Genomic DNA, 20,785 nt, shown 5'->3' on the forward strand with positions numbered 1-20,785 from the left:
AAACAAAAACAGATTAGACCCACTGGATCTTACTCTGACTGTACTATTATGCCATTGTCTTAATTCAGGAAGATATGGCTGATATACAGAAAATGAGCTCATTGTGGGCTACAGTGAATGTCTTGTTGCTGAAGTTTTCCCTCCTTTTACGATGAATTTCAGAAATTGTTAAACTGTGCAGAAAGAGAAGAGTACCTTGTATGCCTTATATCTTGGATGGCACTCGTAAGTGGGCCCATTTTCAGTCCTAATACTGAGGAATAAATTTATTTTTTTGAACTATATATTTAGAAACGTATAAGGATTTATACCCTGTACATAGGCTCAAATTACATTTCCCCTTACAGATTTGTCTTCTCTCTCAGTGGTTTAGCTTCAACACTTTCCCCTAGTAACATTTGTAATTTTGAGATAAGTAGGAATTAATTGGGTTAAACGGCTTCTAACCAAACCAAAATCTGAACTCCTTTCTTCAACAGCAAATCTTCATTCCTCAATGCCTCTACGCCCCAGTTGCCTTCTTTGGGTTTTATCTCTGTTTACAGATAAAACAGAATGCTGTAACACAGGACAGATAAAGTGAGCACATTCTATACTCATTATATTTTCAGTAGAGACTACATAAATGCCTGTCATTAAGAAGAGCAATGTATTTTTAAAACATGCCTTGATAGCTAGGCAGTTATATTCTTCTGCAGTGTTTCCCGGTAACCATTTAAAAACACACCAGTGGCATTTAAGTAATTTCTCAAATATTTGAGAGATGAAAAGTGATCCTTTTCATGCAGAAAAAGCAGAAAACAGAAATATTAGAGATCACTTCAAAAAATATTGTAAAACTTGAATTTGGGACTCCCATCCTCTCCCTTTGTCTTGATAGATGTTTCTGTCTTTATATATCCACGAAATTCATAGGTCATATTAATTCTCTTCAAGCAGATCACAGGAACCAGAACAACTCAAGGTGATCTTTAATATTAAGGGCAATCCTAGGTGCTTTACTAAGTCATGTCATTAAGCATAAAGTTTGGGAATGTTTCTGAAAGTACAGTGTGAGAATCCAAGTTCACTTTCCATTTTAAATTTAGATGATTGAATGAAACCTTGTTCCTGAAAAAAAAAAAAAAAGGCAACTAAAGTGAAGCTTGTACTCTGCATTGTGAATGAAAATACAACTATCAAATGGAGATAGAACCACTGAAGTACCCTATGCTTTTTGTTACCCCTGTGAATGATCTTTTTTCCTCTTCCATGATGTCTGAATGTGTGATTCCCTCCAGCTCCCTTATGTTTTCCACTGTGCCCAGAATTCAACTTTATTCCACTGGAAGTTGTATTGTCTGCCCTCTTTAAGTCTCTTAAGTAAAACATTTATCTATCTTCAAAAATAGACAAGTTAAATACTCTATTTTAAATAGAATGGATTTGCAGTTAGAAAATAAAATCCAACAGACTTAATGAGCTCCTATATTAAACAACAAGCTTGTCTTGTATACATGCATTGCTCAAAAAAAATTTAAATAGTGACTTATGGTGTTGCAGGATGATAAAGTGCTGCTTATGTATCAGTTCCCACAACTCTGTTGTTTGGTAAGGCCAAAATTCTTGAGTCTAAAATACGCAAGAAAAAAACCTTACTGAGAATTTGACTCTTCAGTGTGCAATGTGCAGTGGCCTTGGCCCTGCAAAGCACTGAAACACTTGCTTTTCTTTAAGTTCATTAACTCATCTGATCTAGTGAGAGCACTCTCTTGACTTACTTAAAGAATGTGCTGTCCAGTCTCATGTTATTGTTATTTTTCTAAAGAAAATGTCTTAATGTAGCAAAACAAGTGGTTTCTGACACTCTATGTTCTGAAGAGTTTGCTCACACCAAAAGGAATCCTTCTGTGGACACACAACAGCTTGATGATTAGAGCATTCGGCTGAAGAGGAAAGGATCTATGTTCAAATCCCTGATCCAAACCAGACAGAGCAAGGAATTGAACCTGACTCTCCAGTGTCAGAGATTAGGGTACTCCTCTGGGATAACAGCAAGCCAGGTTTTAACTCCCTGCTCTGTCTGGTTTGGATCAGGGAGTTGAACCTCAGTCTCCCCCGTCTCAGCTGTGTGCACTCACCACCAAGCTATTTAGCCAAGATGAGGTGGGCTGTTTTGTTCTCAAAAATAAAATTAAAAAGTAAAAAAAAAAAAGCCAAAACAACAAACTCATTCTGCACCAGAATAAAATCTGAATTACCCAATCCTGACACTTTCCACATGATGGAATTGTTGTTTCCTGGCCAGGCCTAGAGAGAACTACTTCGTGGTCACATACCGAGAGTGCCAGAAGCAATAGGAAGATATAAAATCCCTCTGCCTCTGCAAATGCAACTAAAGATGCAAAGAGATTCAGCCATGTTACCCACATGGCTTTGGCCAAAGCACATACATAAAAACCTCCAGAAGCCTACTCATGTGAATGCCAGAGCTATCTCAGTGAACTACTTTCTTTTTTTTTTGGAGGAGAATGGAGGAGGAAGACTAATATTCTGTCAGTGTTGGTGCTGTCAGAGGTGTCTGTGTCAGAGCACAGGCTGTCCCTGTGAGTTCGCTTGAAACTTCAAGCAGCTTTTTTCCCCACTGGTTTCCATGCCTCTCTTCCTTGGCTTTCTACCTGATTCTCTCTAATTTCCATGCTTGTCTTCTCCTTTCACTACCCTTACCATATATTCATGTCCCTCTGCTTCCCACAAATAAATTGTTCTGGCTTAAGCTTTGGTCTTTAAGAAGGCACAAATAGTTGAACCCGGGTGCAAAACCCCTTGTGAATGTGCTTATATCAGCTGACAGAAATAGATGGGTTTTAACTGTTTATCTTGTCCTTGTAATCCACACACACATATTGAATCTCTTAATCTAATCCCAGGCATTTTTAAAGGTTTAAGGATAATTTTTCTCATTACATTCTCTTTTCCCTTCTGATTTTAACCAGCAGTAGACCACCTATTGATTTTTTACAATCTAGCATGTAAATGCTCTTATAGCCATCTGCAGCGGGTTTAGTTTACTCTAGTTGTATGAAGTTCAGGGACTGAAAGTCTGTGTTTGTTGGAATTTGCAGTGTTGCATATCTACAAGTATGGAGTGTAGATCTTTAATTTTTGAATAAGAGTGCTTTACATCCATTCACTTGAGATGGAAAATGACTGCTGTGTACTAAATCAACATCAGAGTATGCATATTTATACCAAAGAAGTATTCACAGGAAAGTTAGAATGAAAATGTGGGGTGTATGAATTATAATCAGAGTAATCATTTCAGTTTCATTAACCAACAGGCAAGGACTTACTGTTGCAAAATGCATGGCTGGAATGCATGGTTATTATACATGTACAAGAGGGGCTCAGTTTTAAGGGGTATGAACATTTGGGATGCTGCCGTTGTACATTTGGATTGTGCTTTCCCCTGTCACCCACAAGGCCCAGGGCACAAAGAGGTATTGTTTCCATTTCTCTGCATTTATCCAGCAGCAGACAGTAAGATGCATGAGAATCCCCTTCATGTGTTACTGCTGCTGTGTTTTCAAAGAGCAAGATTTCATGGCCTGCTCCAGAGGCAGGACAGACACGCTCCTGTAACTGTACATATGCTCAGTCTTCCAGCAGTACATGTCATGCCAGCCTGTGTATAAAACCAGGTCATGTTTTTTTTCAGAACAAGCCTGACTGCTAGAGGGGCATGACGGGGTATTTCTCTATCTCCTTGTTTACTCTCAAGTCCCATGGTCAGTAAGCCTGAGATGGTTTTCACTTTTCGACAGCCTCTCTTCTCAACCCTATTGGATATTACCTGTTAATACCGAGAGACCGACTCTGGGCAACATGATTAACATTGACCCCTGCTGAAGTTGACGTGATGGGCTTCTGAACTAATATAAGGAAACTCAGGCCACGGCATTGCCGCAGGATGTTCCTAGGTGGTTTCCTGACCAAATGCAGGATGTGCAGCACATGAGGACAACAGACCACATTGTATCTAATGAAGCTAGCACACAGGGTAGTGGTCCAGTGAGGAAACCATCCTCATAATCCATAATGGAGTGCTATCATGTAATTGGATCACCCTGCTGTCACTTTGTAATCAAGCCACACACTTAAAACTATTTTACATGATGTTGACTGCATTGCTTCCTTCCTGGCAGACACTTTAGAACCATAATTACATTCATCTCCATCTTTAATTTACTCCATTGTGCTTCTGTCATTGCAGGATCTTTGCTACCAAGTGCTATGCTTTTATTTCCTCAGTGCTTACAGTAAATTGTAAATTAAGGGTGGTATGATTAAGTCTGAATTGTCCCACTTTTTGTGGGATGAACTAAAGCTCATCATTATTTGAACATCAGTTTATTGTGGTTTAATGAGGTACCCAGTATTATATTTGACTTGGGGGATAGATAGCGGTCAATTTGCAAAGAAAGAAAGACTGCTCCCTCCCAACCCTGGAGAAGTGAGCTTTGTAATGGTGCATTAGGAGTGGACCTTTATTTTAAATTAAATGAATAGTGTTTAATTATTAAGGCCTGAGCCTTCGGTATGCTATAATATGCTGGCTTCTTTCAGTGGGAACTAAGGATGTTTCGTTCTTGCATATCATACCTTGTAAAGTTTCATACTGAGCAATTCTAAGACTGTATTTATGCTTTTGTATTAGTCATTTTACAGCTTTTTTATTTAGCAAAGGATGAGCCAGGGAGATTTGAAATGGTATTTGCAGAGGATATCTGTCATATTTAATGGAGAGTGTCCAGGAAGGTAACACAACTGCCAATCCCAAATTAAATACTACATAAAGAGAGAGAGATTTTCATGATGCCAGGTTTCCAAGAACTGGTTCATTCCATAGTGTTCAAGTAATGCTTTAGTGGTTCTTTAGTGACTCCTGTTTAACTTCAGTTACTTCCAGAACTTCCATTTTATAAACCTCTTTTAATTATTGCTGTAAAAGCTCATCCTGAGTTAAAATTCAGTATACAGTTAATGTTCCAAGAAATAGCCATGCCTGCCTCTCTTGATTCCCAGCTCCTCTCTTTGTTGGAAATCCAATTTCTAAATCTTTCATTTGGCAATTATGAGAGGGAAAGAGAAAAAATAATCAGATAACATTGATGAAAATTTGTCTCCTAATTCAAATTCAGTACTTGTAAGTATCTATATAAGCAAAATAAAGCAGGAGTAAAGATTCTGATACTTCATGTGACTGCTTCCAGTATAGCTAGATCTGCCTCCTTTCTGTTCCTCCTTTCTCTATCTCCTTTTCCAGCTCATCCTACACCGTCCAACAATCAGCTTTGTGCCATTCCAGCAGTGACTTAGCTTCATAATTGGTGCTTCTGCCACTGCTTCCATTTTCAGGATAGACAGACATGAAGTCACTGCATCTGTGGGATTCCTCATTTGTGCACCGCAGATTGGGTTTGTTTTGTAACCATCTACATTTGGTTTTAGAAAAAGAAAAAAAATAAGTGCAATGTTTCAAAGGCATATATGAAAAAATCCATCATTCAGTCCCTTTGAGGGACTGAAAAGAGTGCTGGTCTTACATCTCTATCCATCCCATGTTATGGCAGTATAAGAACCAGAGACCAGCATGAAGTTTCTGCTCTTCTCTCTGAAAACCTGATAGCACTCTGTGGGCAGGGACTGTGCTAAAATAGTTCTAACATAAATGTATGCTGCTGGGCTGGCAGTTTCTATCTTAGCTCTGAGTTTCCTTCATTTTTTTTTGCTTTGATGACCATTAGTTCTTAGTGTCTGAGAGTTTTTTTGTGGCTTTAGTTGAGAGTGGATGCTTTTGGGATTTTCAGCTGATTCCTCTAATGGTAAAAGTCTCAGTAAGAGACAGTCACAAAGGTTAAAATGAACATGAGTTTGCAGAAAAGACTGTTTTTCATGCACATTTCCAAGGGGCAGGCTGCTTAGATTACTCAAGTAATGTAAAAGCCATCCCCACTAAGCAAGTCCCCATAGTTCCATTTTTCCAGCAGGAGACTAGAATTATGCACCTTATTTCTGAGGTCACTTCCATAATTGCAACAACATACATATTTTGTAATAGCTTTTCCTTTTTAATGGATATTTAAATTGAGGTAATTAAATATGGTTATTTCATACCCATCTCCTGAGAGGAAACATGATGAGGAAGCATGATGAAAATACAAGTGAATTGGAAGTAATAAATGTCTCCTAAAAGGACTGCATTTGACTCCCTAAGTAATATTGGTTATTAATTGTTCAGACTCTCAGAGTGATAATGTGGAGATTCAGATGCCTGCCATAGTATACAAAACTGGATTCCAAAATATTTCAATTTAATAAGCTATTGTTGAAAGTGTTCCTGCAATCAGAAGTACCAGCTGTATATCTCAGGGACAGGCAGTCATGTACCTTGGTACGTAAAGCAGAAGTATAAACTTTCGAAAATTGGATCCAGTTGCTTTTCTCTTCTGGACTTTTTTAGGCCCCTTTCTAATACTGAATCATTTCTGTCCATGTCCTAACCTGTAGGCTAATAGACTTGTGTTATTGTGCCAGCACTTCAGACAAATATGTTTTCTTTCTTATGCTGGAGCTGGACCCACATGGCTATATTGCAGGTCATATTAAACATAAGGTGACAAGCCTCTGAAGGCTGTTTGCATTGGCATAGGCTGAACCTAAGTCCTCAGAATTTCAGATTCTTCTCAACATACTAAAGTGTCTTTGGCCTCCAAAACTGGGGTAGATATTGGGTAGGCAGTTGCTACCTAATAAAAACTTCAGCTGCCTTGTGTCCAGCTAGGCAGCAAAGGAGCAAGACCTCCTTATCTAAGCTTTCAGACCTGTTTCCTGTTCCCAGATGAAACTAGAAAGTTAAGTGTGCACAAGAGAATGTTTAAAAAAGGAAAATAAGGTCCACAGACTTTCTGAAATTCTACTCTGGGTTTTGGATGGCATCTCAAATGATTACAGTGTTCTAGCTGCTTCATTCCTGCCTCTTCTTACAGTGACATCTCTAAACTATTAGCAGGAAGAAATTTGCTTCTCAAAACCCTTTCAAACTCTCATAGAGGAAAAACCAAACTAAAAAGTGTCAGTCAAAGGTTAATCATTTCACATTACCTGTATTATGGTGTGATGTTCTGATTCTCATTTTCCTGTTTAACAATAATATTGCAAGAACTTAAATAAATGTAATGAACTGCTTTTCAGTCCAACAAGTGCTCTAGCCTAACTTTGTCACTCAGTTACCTGTGAAAACTGTTTATAGGATCATGTGTGTTTCTGCTATGAACATTATCCCTTCTTTCCACTACATTTACCCAAAGAATAACAGAGTAGTCCGAGCCTAAACGAACTTACAAAACAGATGCCCATAGAATTGATCACAAGCAGTTTTACATCATATGGGAGTGTAAATTAGCTGTCTGGGCTTCCTCAGTAGTTAATGGGGAAGGAGAGATACATTTTAAGGGAGATCCTATCCTATTCTAATAAAAAGTCTAATGCAGCTGGGATGAATGCCTTCTGAATGGGTTCCTTCATACTGAGCTTAAATAGCTGTTATGGATAAGACACTTCATTTCACCAGGCTTGAGTTCAACAAATCCCACTCAACGCATTTTGGTATGATATGAATGCCCAGGATTGAAGGATAGGGCCTTGAAAGAACATCCTTATTTAACTCTTTAGTTTCCCCACCCTGAAATTAGAAGATCATTTTAAAATAGTAACAAAATCAAAAGTTAAATATATGTGGAGAACTGAAATCTGCTTCCTGCCCTTCTCAAGAAATAATATTTCTTCCTTGTAAGACATAGAGATTTGGGGTTACAAAGCAATGGATCTGTAGCTCACCTCCAGCTAATATATTTTCCATTCTATTTTATTTTTTCTGATATTTGGATAAACACAGATAAAAGATAATTTGGCTCTGAATTTCACTTAATTATTTTAATTTATAAGAATACTTGAGAGAAAGGGGAAAGGAAAGGGGAAAGGAAAGGGGAAAGGAAAGGGGAAAGGAAAGGAAAGGGGAAAGGAAAGGAAAGGGGAAAGGAAAGGAAAGGGGAAAGGAAAGGAAAGGGGAAAGGAAAGGAAAGGAAAGGAAAGGAAAGGAAAGGAAAGGAAAGGAAAGGAAAGGAAAGGAAAGGAAAGGAAAGGAAAGGAAAGGAAAGGAAAGGAAAGGAAAGGAAAGGAAAGGAAAGGAAAGGAAAGGAAAGGAAAGGAAAGGAAAGGAAGATATCTGAGGGATTTTAACAAGGAGAAATTATAACGTCCTCAACCTTTCTAGGATAGAGATTAAGAGGTAGATAATTACTGTTTGTGAGAGATTACCAGTAAGTTCAGTGAGGGAAAAACTGCAGCGAACCATAAAACCACTAAGTTTTTTGAGGCCGTGATTAGATTCCAGCAAAGTTAGAAATTTAAGTTCCCAGGCTCAACTTTTGAAGGGCTTCTTCTTTCCGCAATGGGGCTCAGGAAGAGCTCAGGAAGTCCTCCAGAAGTTGAGGAGGGTCCTCAGCAAATCTAGAAAAAGAAAAACTTGTGATTTATGGCTCAAGAGAAATAAATTCATGAACTGTACATATATGCGTGCGTAGAACAGAAAACACAGAGAAAATATCTTCCTTGTGTTGTTTTTTTTTCTCCCAGCATAACCAGTAGCACTGACAAACTTTCTTAAATTATTTTTTCTATATAGCACTATATGTCAGTGAAGTTAAACCTGCAAAAGAAACATGAATAATTCTGACTTTTGGCAGATCAAAACTTATTTAAAATTTTCAGAGGTATTTCAGTGGTCATTTTATTTGAGTGCATTGCTAAGCCTGACATTCATATTAAGAGAGAGAGAATAAAAAAAGAAGCTTTAGATTTGCTGATTGGAAGTTCTCATGCCTTTAATTACTTGAGTGACTGACTGGAGATTTCCTCTCTTGCAGGAAGATTATTGTAAACTCCCTTTTAAATTAATTAATTAATGTAAACTTCCTTTTAAGGTGATTAATCTTATCCATTGTATTCACATTTTTACAGAAATGAACAAAATACTTTCCTAGTCGTGACTTCAGATGTGTTGTAAAAAATAATCTTCCAGGATTGACAGTAGTAAATTATTATCAACCAAGCAGGGAGATTCAAGGCACTTGAGTGCATATTTTAGAAGGCTTATAGACAAGTGCCCTACAGATTTAAGTCAAAAATTCCATCCTTGATACTAAAGCTAGATATATTTATAGAGAGACACACGCACATATGAGAATTATAATGTATAATGACGATTCTTTGATTACCTTTATATTATAGCTGAAATGAGGTGTTTGTATATTCCCATCATTTGTGGAATGTATTTGTTGGTCTAAGGTTTGCTCTGGGTAAAACTATCCTTAAAGCAAACACTCAACTCTATGTTACATCTCTGAACCTATAGGTTAACTCCATGTGGTTTCAAATTCAACCCTTCAACAACAAATTATTATTTATGTAAGCTGTCAAATCCACACAGGACAAGCAGCTGCAGCAGAAGAAACCAAAGCACATAAACCATAGTGAGAAGCATAAGGCTCCCATAAGAGACTAGTCTTTCCCTTTCTGTATTTAGTCCACTAAGAGTGAATTATTCATTACAATCAAGCTAAAGTTCCCCCAGTCTTGCCATTTCATCCGCAAGTTTGTTGAAAATTAAAGCTCAGCGTGAAGCCTCCAGAGAATTACTCTGGGTTAATAACACCTGCAAAGAACAGAGGTTTCACTGTGAGGTAAATTGCTGTACGATTGCCCACACATCAGCAAAAATTATAATTGGGAGAAACTGAATATTTTCTCTGTATTTAACTGGTGAGGATTTTGTGGAGTGTCGTTTTACGTTAAGTAGTAGAGTTATAATTTAGAATGTTTCACAGCGACCAATTGTGTTTGTTTTAACAGTGAGATTTCTTTTCTATGAGATTTTTGTTGCTGTCAGTTGCTATTCTTGCAATATATGTTCAGAAACCTTTCTTAACCTTAGGAAAATTATCAGAGGCAGGCTTTAAACTATGGATTTTTCCCCGTGATTTCTTATAAATTTGGAAGTTGATACTTTCCCCTACCCAGCTATATCTCATAATTAGCAAGCTAAGTCATGATTTTGATTTCGTGTGTAGCATATGTACACTCAGCAGCTCCCTAGACAGCAGTGGAAACTACCTAAAACATGTATTTTTGTTTCTTCCAGAGGTGTCAGGAATACACTCATGCCTTCTGCATGGGAACTGCTTGCTCTCTCTCTGCTCACCTCTGGGCAAATATGCTTTTGTGACTTGCAAAGTCACGTGGTTTAATTTAAATCACATTGCACAGTTTGCTTACATGGTTGCAGTGTCTGAGCCTTACTTACCAGTAAGGTCTTTTCTCTAGAGAATATACTTTAGAATTATGTACTGAATGCTGCCAGACTCCTTTTGGTGTAGTCTTCTATCCCTCCCTTCTCATGTCTTGCCACCCTTCCCATTTCTGTGCCTTACGTAGAAAGCTCAAGTGCTTGTCTCACTACACTCCAGCTTAGTAATATACTAGTATCATAGTCATAGAGGCTGGGGTTTTTTTCTTCTTTCTTTCTTTCTTTCTTTTAGTCTATGTTTCAAATGGTCTGTGTCACACACAAACTTCTGTTGTTTCAAAGCTGTTCTTTTCACAATGTGACACCCATGGAAAAATATCTTTATAAAGGAAAAATAATGGAAAAAAATGGAAGAAAGAAAGAGACCCAATGTGTGCAAACAAGATTCATAGTTGCTTGGGTTCAAACAGGTGTTTTTTTATTCCTTCTTTATGTTACGGATATGTACCTAAATTTAGATGTTTTTCTTTGAATTGTGTTACGAACTTGTCATTAACATATGGGATTTTGCATAAAGGAAGTCACATTTATTTCTAATTTTGAACTGTCATTGGAATTTAAATTTTGTGAAAAGAGGAAACAAGAAAAGAAAAAAAAATAAATCTGGTTTTCTAGGTTGTCCTGGAGCCAAGAAGAATGAGTTCCTGACTAGTGTTTTGGATGCGCTGTCCACAGATATGGTGCATGCAGTGTCTGATCCATCACTGTCTTCTAGCCGGTGGGTTTCCAGTCCTTTTTGTGTGTCTTTAAAAAAATTCCAACAGCAGTGAAGGTATTGTTGATGACTTTGAAAAGTAAATCTTCATCCATTCACAAAGGGTAAATTTCCAAGAGCCTATCTAGGAGAGCTTACTTCAAAGTTACCACTGTAGACTATGTCCACTAAACAGAGATGCATTTCATAGCTAAATTCTCAGCAGCAGCACAGCTTACAGTTTATCTGTAGCTGCTGGCACAACTGTGTCTCAGTCTTTTTTGTCCTTTCAGGCATTACTTAATGAATATGTGCTGCCTTCTAGATTCATAGTTTGCTTAGTTGCTTGTAAAGCAAATCAATGCTATCAACAATCACAGTTATAACTTTCATCATAATCCTATATATTTTGATGTTTAAGAGCATCCATCATGGGTTGTAATTGGAGCCTAGGTATTTGGCGATACTGACTGTTGACTTATTCAGTCTGGTATATTACACATTTTCATGGTTCTTCCATCTATGAAACTGTCTTTTTCTCTTTTATTTCTCTCTCCAATTTTCTGTGTTTTGGGAAATGAAAGGGGAAAGCACTGTTTTCTGACTATGGTGCTGACCTCAACAGAGTTTCAGAGACATAACTAAGAACAGGTTCCAACCCTTAGTGTAAAATTTAAGATACAGTTGGCCAAAGTGGAAAAAGAAGAATTCAGTACAAGAAGCTAGTGGCCAAGAGCAGGGAGGTCTATGTAACAAAGCATTAGACAGTGATTTAACTATCCTGAAATAAAGGTATAAACTGAGGTTTAGGTGTCAGAATTAAGACTAAACTCCTGTTTTCTGTTTCAGGGTTTCAGAGCCTGATCCAAATCATACTCTGGAAGAGAGAGTGGTCCACTGGTATTTCAAACAGCTAGATAAAAATTCTAGTGGTGACATTGGCAAGAAAGAAATCAAGCCATTTAAGAGATTCCTAAGAAAGAAATCAAAACCCAAAAAATGTGTGAAGAAGTTTGTGGAATACTGTGATGTGAACAACGACAAATCCTTATCAGTACAAGAATTAATGGGCTGCTTGGGAGTAACAAAAGAAGAAGGTAAAGCAGAAACAAAGAAACGCCATAGTAAGAACCTTTTCTACCTTGTTCACTAGATTATTCAAAGCTCATGAAGTCTGATAGTTGCATATACCACAAGTATTCAAAATAAAATAATACACCTGTCTGTAGCCAATGCAGCTGTTGCTTAGGGCAGATGGCAAGAAAGCTGCTTCTGTGTACACAAATCATCACTTTGCTCCAACAGAATCAAAAATTTCCTGTTGATTCTGACCGTTACACTTATTACAGTAGGAAACCTTAGAGGATACGATAACATTAACAGTCATCGAAAAGCCAATCTAATGTTATTATAGTACTATGTCCTGAATGAGCGGAAATATCACACCTGTGCTTTTTGGATTCCTGATGGGAAGGAAGCACATTGTTTTGTGATGACTTCTCATTTCTCAAATGTTGTTTAGAGACACAGTGAGGAATGTGGTCATCTGCCAAACAGGTGAAACAACTGCTGGTACACAGCCACCTTACTGTGCTGCCAAATGGTAGAAAGGGGAACAACTAACTACAGTGTGTAATGGTCCATGCGGAGTTCAATCACACAATTCCTGAAAACAACAACAGCAGCAGATCCCCATACTGTAAGAAGTTGTAGAACCTGAATATAGGCAAATTGTTTTGTTTACCTGGGATTTTAAAATGAAGCCAGGGCTGTAAAACGAAGGTATCATAGGAAATGAAAAGCAAAACAAGTGGGAACTGCAGTCAGAAAAAAAATTATTGTATTAAAGGGAATACTGAGAAAAGAGAGAATAGCTCTGTGTTGTACTTGTAAATTGTCTATGCCTTACAGAAACAGATCTCTTGAAACACAGATATCAAATGCAGGATTTTTTTCTGTTTTGTTGCGGGGTGCTTTTTTTGTGTGTGTGTGGGTGGGTTTTTTTGTTTGTTTGTTTGTTTGTTTTAGGTTTTTTGGTTGGTTGATAGATTGGGTTTTTTGTACACCTAATACCTCGTAATTTTCACTTAAGTGAGGGAGGTGAAAAAAATGTGTATAAAGGCGGATGACTGTGTTTTCTTTATGGTATAAACATGGAAACTGAAATGTAACATCCTTTAAATTCTCAATATTTGGCAGACTAAAGGGGAGTGCATTATGGTCATTCCATGTGTTACCATCCAGACACATCTGTCTTGCTGCAGCTGTCATTCCTTGGTCTGAAATGATGAAATTTGAGTTTGAGTTGATGAAATCATTACTCCAGGACTTAAAGGAAAGCTATAGCAAGACTCAAACCAAAACTCAGCTTTTCCTGTGTCCATTTCAGTGAAAGAAAAAAAAAAGAAAAAAGAAAAAAAGCTTAAGGTTCTCCTGCTTTATATAAGCTGCCTACTTTGGAAAAGAAAGTTGTAAGAGGCATGAAATTATATTAAGAGCACACAGAGATTTAGCTAAAGAAAAAAATCATGTTCACCATAACTGGAGATTTTTAACAGAGCTTCTCCAACAGAAATGTAGTCAATAATGAGAACATTAGTTTTTGGAAGGAAAAAATACCTCAGAACTTTTGCATTCAAAAACTAATGGCATGCAGTTGGAAAAAAAAATCTCAACCAAACATTCAGTTTCTTTCCTAAAAATAGATATCTCTAAAGACAAAACAACAAAATTTGTTTTTGTTGGAATATCAGCATTCTGTGTTTTTTGTCCTACTTGATAATTAAAATTTCCTTTCTGATAGACCTTTCACTTGCACAAAAGAAATCAGTCAGCACGCTGCTAGAGTTATATTTCTAGAAATAAGAGAGACCTCATCACTTGAGGTGTGAAAGCTGAGATAAGGAAGCCGGTCTGTAGCATTTTGTGTGAGTCCCAGGTATCTTGTGAGAATCAGTTGAAGCAATATAAGACCCAGAAAGCTGCAAAACTTACTTTCTTGAGGGAATGGGAGTTTCTGTAGTATTTTTCAAGGCCCAGTTTCATTATCCATTGTCCCAATGCAGCTGAGTTAACTAACAAGCTAATGTGGAAAACCAAAAGGATGAGTTCCTCTCTGGCCTCCCAAGTTTGCTTGTGAAGTTGAATAGGCCAGCAGAATCATGTAGCTGTTTTCTGGTTTTTGTTTTTATTTTTTCCTTGTTTAGAGCACTGTCTTGTACTTTCCTATGAAGAAACATAGAAACAAGACATAATCATGTTGCTTTATAGATTAAATATGAACAATATCTTTGGCTGGTAGAGCTGTTCCTGTGCAATGTCTTTAATTGGAGTGAATGCTTTCCAACCAGTCTGATTGTCCGTGCTTCCTTCCCACTAGGAATAATAGGCTACTAAAGATTTAATAAGTTTGTAATGATCAACACTGACTAGATGCAATCTGTCCTAACCAAATGTCACATATTAAATGGCAAGAAATGCTGTAATTCAACTTCTATACAACATGATAGAAGCAACACCTGTGTTCAGGAAAGAAAAAAGCAAATGTTTCAATGGAAAATCTGAAATATTTTATCTCATTTTTTGAAAGTGGTGCAGTTACCCTGCTTTAAATGATAGCAGAATGAAGGCTTCAGTTCTTCAGGATGCTACGTATAACTTGCAAATTATATTAATAGTGATTTGCTTTTCCTCCTTTAGCAGCGCCTAAAACCAACACTGAGAGCACTTCATCCAGCAGGCAGGTGAGTACTGAGGAGAGGAAGATCTCCATTCCTGCCTTGCCCAGCCGAATGCTTTAGGGTTTTAGCAGTTGTCATTGCAGCTTCAAGCTACAGTCATCTGCCATTCTGCAGACTTGCCAGGAAAATGTAGAATAGCATCCTGATTAACAAATTTTGACTTCAGTTCTGTCTAAGAAAAGCTGAATCAATAAATGTGAACAAGATTATGCCTGCACATGGATGTAGCTAGTAAAGTGTAATTGACATCTAGGTTAGCGATAATTAGATTAATGTAATTGAGCCCTCGTATGAGTCTTCTGCAATCCTGAGTGTTCTCATTCCCACACACTTTTAAATGTGCACTGCTTTATCTTCATTTACCTTTTACTATAACTCAATTCTGTTAAATTTCCTGTGAGTCATACTATAGACACAAACTTTGATTGAAATAATTCTTTCTGAAAAAAGCCACACATTTCCCATGCCTTATGAAAATCTATACATTTCAGAAGCCTCACTGAATTATTGTAGGGTGATTTTAAACACCTTTTAAAATCTTAGTGTAGAGAAAAGAGCTGTCACTTTCAAATGCCTTTGTTGGGTGAGCAAAATGATGTTGGAGAACTAGGATTTGCATCAGTCTGCTCCTATATGTTAACACTAAAATTGGTTAGGTTTGCAGAATGATTGTAGCAAATGTCAGCTGCTCTGACAACATAATCCGTTATTTGTGTTTGCATCAATTTTCTGCAAAGTCTTGATTTTGTGTTTCTGAATAATACCAGTGTATGTCACTCATGGCATTTTGAATAGCACTCGAGGTGTTCAGAGCTTCGAAAGACACAAAAGCAGAATCCTTAAATCAAGCAAAGGTACATATTGAAAAGGAGGGATTCAAATGGAAGCTCAGGCAAAAGCTTCAAAAAAATGCTTCTCATTTATGTTTGTCTATCTTTATAATCCTTAATCCTAAAGATTCACTTTTCTGGAAACATGGACACAACTTCCTGGCACTTTTGCATAGGTCTGAAGAAGGACTTGTGAGTTTGCCAGTTATTTGAATGGTGTAGTAAAAGATTCATCTTCACAACATTCTTGCCTCACTTTTCTATTAGAAGAATCAAATGATTAATTCCCATAAAAGTGTCAGTAAATTATTAATTGTTTTTAAAAATATTCATATAAACATATGAACAGCTCAGGTAATCCTGCATCTTGCAAAACTACTAATTTTGGAATTGGCTAAAAATATCCCAAAACCATAGTTGTGGTTAATGTCTTCCCACTTATCAGAAAACTAGATCCATTTGTTTAAAACAGAACCCAGGGTGAACCTCCCCACAAGGCAAGAGAAATCTTCCTCTCATTGTTGCTAGTCAGTTTGTTACTTGTTTTATCTCTGATTTCTTTGGTGTTAAGCTCACACTTCCTAAGGCAAGCTCAGCATTGGTTGTGAGTTCTACCAGAGACCTCCTACATATGTTTGATGGAATATAAAATATTCTCACAGCTAGAGGAATGTGATAAGTTTCTGTTTGTTTAAACAAAAGTTTTTGGTCTTAACTTTTCAAGTTCCCCCCACAAATCACTTATGCTTTAAACAAGGCAGCCTGAAAACAATTATCCTGTTGGAACTCAAAAACATTCAAAGGGGTTATTTTAATTATATAATGGAAATTACTGGCACACGTGCATTACACTTGAAGCATGACAAGCCCTCTCCCCTTCCTTGTAATCTGATCCTGACTTTCAGAATCTGTAATAAAAGTGTTCTAGAGCATCTATGTTTTTTAATTTTATCTAATAATTTTGCTGAATCAGCACCAACTATTTTAAAAGCTGTTGCTGATGAATGATAGCCTTGAATTAAGGCTGGGTCAGCAAACCATCTGTTGGCAGTTTCATACTTGAACAATATGAGGCTGAAAATGCAGAATGTGGCTTTCATCATGAAAGTTTTCACTTGAAAGGAAGTTATTGAAGAGCAACTGGTCTGGGTAGGAGCCACTGAAAGGAAACCACCCATCTATGAAGGATTGATCAGATTTTCACCACTCAGGGGATGGGCACTCACGAGCTCATTTTCTACTAGTTTATTGTGGCAGTTCAGTTATGTACATGCTTATGTGTGCTTAGGCATGTATTCCTGAATATCTTTTTTTAATATATGTGCACATCCATATTTGTACATGCACAAACAAGCTCACTGAAAGAAAGCAGATATATATATGTATACTAATATGCTGAGGCTCAGCTGTGGTTGCTCTAACAGAGGTCAAATGCATGATGGATCTAACAGAACTGGGGTAGTTGCCAGGTGTGTGTCCCTTGCTCAGCTCCACCCTGTCCAACAAACATACACATACGTGTAGACACACCATCAATGAGACCCAGAGGGTCTTTTGTAGCCTAGCAAAAAGTTTACAAGGAAACTATAGATTGTTCATAACACTTAGGCCAGCAGCCCATTCCTTATACATCACATGCCATAGAAAGGTGTATTGCACCAGGGACTTGCCCAGGCAGTTTCTAAAACTGTGTGTTTGACAGGTATATAGAGGCCATAGGTAAAAAATAGTGAAGATGTTTCTCTTACCCTTGTTTAAAGATGCTATGAAGGACTACAAGGAAGAATTTTTTTTAATTCCTCATATGTGTTTGTGCAGAACTAATTTTGATAGTGGCATGTGAACACCACTGAAAAATAGAGACAAGTGTTTGTACTAGATTACTTGAAAACATGATTAATAATGCACGTTTTTTCAACTTTCTTTCAGCAAGTTTCTAAGAAGCAAGGGTGAACAGCTTACTGATCCAAGGCAGATCTGTTTGACATGTGGGAGATTTCCTCACCAAAAGGCAATAAAAACAACTGTAGTATTTGCACTTTGTACTTAAAAATGTAAATTCACTTTGTAGAAATGAAATATTTAAACAGACCTTTTTTTTTTTATTATTTTTAATCTGTGAAAATGTAATGGCTAGTTTTGAAAAATTATCACATACAATGTATGTGTATTCTTTTGTTGACTGAAATATGTAAAACGTGTTGGAGATGTAAAAGTTTGCATTTAAACCATTTTTTAAAAAATAGTTTTTTTGGCAAACGCTAGCATAGAAACCTGATTCTATGTATTTTGGTTTCAATAGTATGCCTTATTTTTCTTAATCAATGCTGTCATTTAAGTAGAGTTACGCTGAAATGTCTACTCTGTTCTCAATTTTGTCCAAGCAGTGTTGGATGTGTCAGGTTTGCAGGATTGAAGGAAGTGTGGTTTACCTGATTTTGCAGTTTTTAACTGAACAGATTTTTCATCGGTGACATTCTTTTATTTCATGTTGGTTTTGGTTTCATTTAGTTGCTATCATTATGCTTTCCAAAGATCATGCAATGAGAATACAACCACTAAGGGATTAAAAACAGTTCTTCTACATTTGGGATACTTGTAGAAAAATGTATTCTTCTATCCATTTTTGAGGCGCCTTCCATTACAAGCTGTGGTAGGATTTTTTTCCCATTTGTTATCACTTAGGTTATTAATACACCAAACCAACATGGAGTAAGGCAGATTGTAATGTCACTCAGTCTGGTTCAGTCTGAGTCTAAAAGTGTATTTCTGTGGTCAGTGCACAGCAGGACCAGAGTTTACATGGGTCAGAATTGTAAATCTAACTATAAAGAGACAGGAAAGGCTAAACAGATTTTTCAACCTTTTCTTGCTCTACACCTGACTGCCCCCATCAGCTCTTTGGTTTGCCTTGGGGTCCTCTAGAGGTAAAGCTGAACAAATTATGAACAGTTGCCATCATGAGGGGCTACTCACATTGCCCCTGCCTGAGGCTTTTCCTTTGCTGTCTGAAAATTCTCACAAGTTTTCATACCTTCTCTGTCATTTTTCCCCCTAATGCTTTTTTTGTTTGTGTGCCTGAGGGGAATAAGAACTTGCGGATGTGAATTTAGAGCAGGGGACCCAAGTGAAAAAGGTTCAGCTCTTAAACAACTGTGAGTTACAAGCAGCTGGGTTGATCGATGCAGTGGTAGATTGACTGCTGGCATCTAGGAGCTGACATGAAAAGGCAGGAATGTTGCAACAAGCAGTGATTTCATTCTGCCTTGCTTAAATTATGTGCAGGATCTGACATGATTAACTAATCACAATAGCACCCTCGTTTGAGCTTATACCTGGAAAAGCTTTTTTGCAAATATAAATGTTTCATTTCAATTTCAACGTATGTTGAAGTGATAAGAAACACTGTATACAGTGTATGCAGTGTATACAGTGGAACTGTACCCAGAAATTATGTACTCTAAGCTTTGGCAGCAGAAGGAACCAAGATGCAACTGTGTGTTATCTTGTATTTTTGTTTTAAAAAGTATTTGTTATCCTTTTATACTGTTAAACTTTGAATATAATCTTCTTGATAGATTAAAGATCAGTATGTTATCAAACTATGCTTGTGATTTTTATTCTGCAACACAGATAGCCATGCTTGGAAGCAGGTACGCTCAGTGGTAACTTCACTGCGTTGAGTTTAAAAGAAACCCCATGACATCACATTGTGTCCTTCTCTTCCCTTGCCCCTTTATTGAATTCTCTCCTAAGGTAGTTCATGCCTTATTCATACCAATGCTTTCTCAAAATGGTGATTTTGAGGCCAGATCCTTTGTCACTGCTATCTCCATATAGTTTCAGGTTGGTCTCTTGCCTTTTCTCAGTGAATTGCAATGTGGTGTAGATAGAGACCACACCTTTTCCTCTCAGTGTGAGTGTGAGCTGCTGTGGAACTTTCAGCCTGACTGGAGACAATGAGGAGAGAGAGGCAAACCCTGAGGACACTCAGCATTTGGCTAGGTAGGCTCCGTATGGTTAATAGCAGTATTTTGTAAGAAGTATTTAACTCCATCACTGTGGCCTTCAGAGACGATGACACAAACATGAGGTATTTAATCTTTGCACATATTCTGTGTGATCACATTTATGCTTCATTTAAATTTCTAGCCATTATACCACTTTCTACAAACAGTACCAAGTTCTCATAGTTCCTGTTAGAGCCCAGTCACACTACAGCACTGGTGTTTATTTAGTTCCACAGTAATTAATTAGTTCTAGTTTTTATCCATTCCATGCGCAACATTTTTTTCAATTTTAATTCTGTTCTTATTGAAAGCACTATATATATATATATATATTTTGCTTCTCATTGACCAATATTTGTTCTAGTTCCAGCTATTGCAGAACAGATTTATTTAGAGCTTTTAAAAAGTTTTAAGTAGAAGACTATTAACTTTTAAAAATGTATATGTGTTCAATGATTTGTCCAGCCTATTGCAAGATCCATTATTCAACAGGCCAAACTGTGAAAAATGTTCAACTTTTTGTCAACACATGGATAAATTTATCATCTTGTTCCCAGCTCTAGTAGTAGGTCAACGTCATAGTTCCAGTTTTACCAAAACCACTTTATCCTGAGTCTTCTGCGAGTCTAACCAAATGCCTAGCTTTCAGACACTCATTTTGCAGAACTGGGACCTAGTTTAGTGCTCAGAATGATGATTTTTTTTGCTAATGCCATCTCAGATAATAAGAGAGAAAAAAAAAACAAACACAACAACAAAAACATGAGTTCATGTAGTTCATGTGAGTGTAAGGGAGAAGAGTTAAACTAAATACTCATTGCATATGAATCAAGGAATACACTGTACTTTTCTCATTTGAACCAAGCTTTTGATCTCCATAAATGCTATAAACCAATGGAGGAAGCAGACATTTCTAGAAAGCTGGAAGGAGAAACAGAAGTATAGATTGCATCATTAAAGACATTTGTGTCCAAGCTTTGATAGATTTAATTAATATTTTCCTTTTACAGTAGAAATAAAAGATGGATTAGTGTAAGTTAAGAAGTCTTCTCTAGAAAAGATAATTTAGTTGTCCCTTTTAAAGATTTACACTGCGATATTATATA

General features: G+C 37.1%; 1 protein-coding gene across 1 annotated transcript in view; it reads left to right on the top strand.

Annotated features, from left to right (window-relative positions):
• Positions 1 to 17,622, top strand: part of SMOC2 (SPARC related modular calcium binding 2) — a gene marked incomplete at both ends in the record, with an annotated part of 140,668 nt that extends 123,046 nt beyond the window's left edge. Inside the window, 4 exons of the mRNA XM_080342548.1 lie at positions 11,021 to 11,123; positions 11,949 to 12,223; positions 14,799 to 14,842; positions 17,599 to 17,622. Of these exons, the coding sequence (XP_080198674.1) occupies positions 11,021 to 11,123; positions 11,949 to 12,223; positions 14,799 to 14,842; positions 17,599 to 17,622 (446 nt within the window). The remainder of the gene's footprint in view (positions 1 to 11,020; positions 11,124 to 11,948; positions 12,224 to 14,798; positions 14,843 to 17,598) is intronic.
• Between the last annotated feature and the right edge of the window lie 3,163 nt (positions 17,623 to 20,785).

This window comes from Nesoenas mayeri (assembly GCF_963082525.1).
Source record: "Nesoenas mayeri genome assembly, chromosome: 3".
Classification (NCBI taxonomy): domain Eukaryota; kingdom Metazoa; phylum Chordata; class Aves; order Columbiformes; family Columbidae; genus Nesoenas; species Nesoenas mayeri.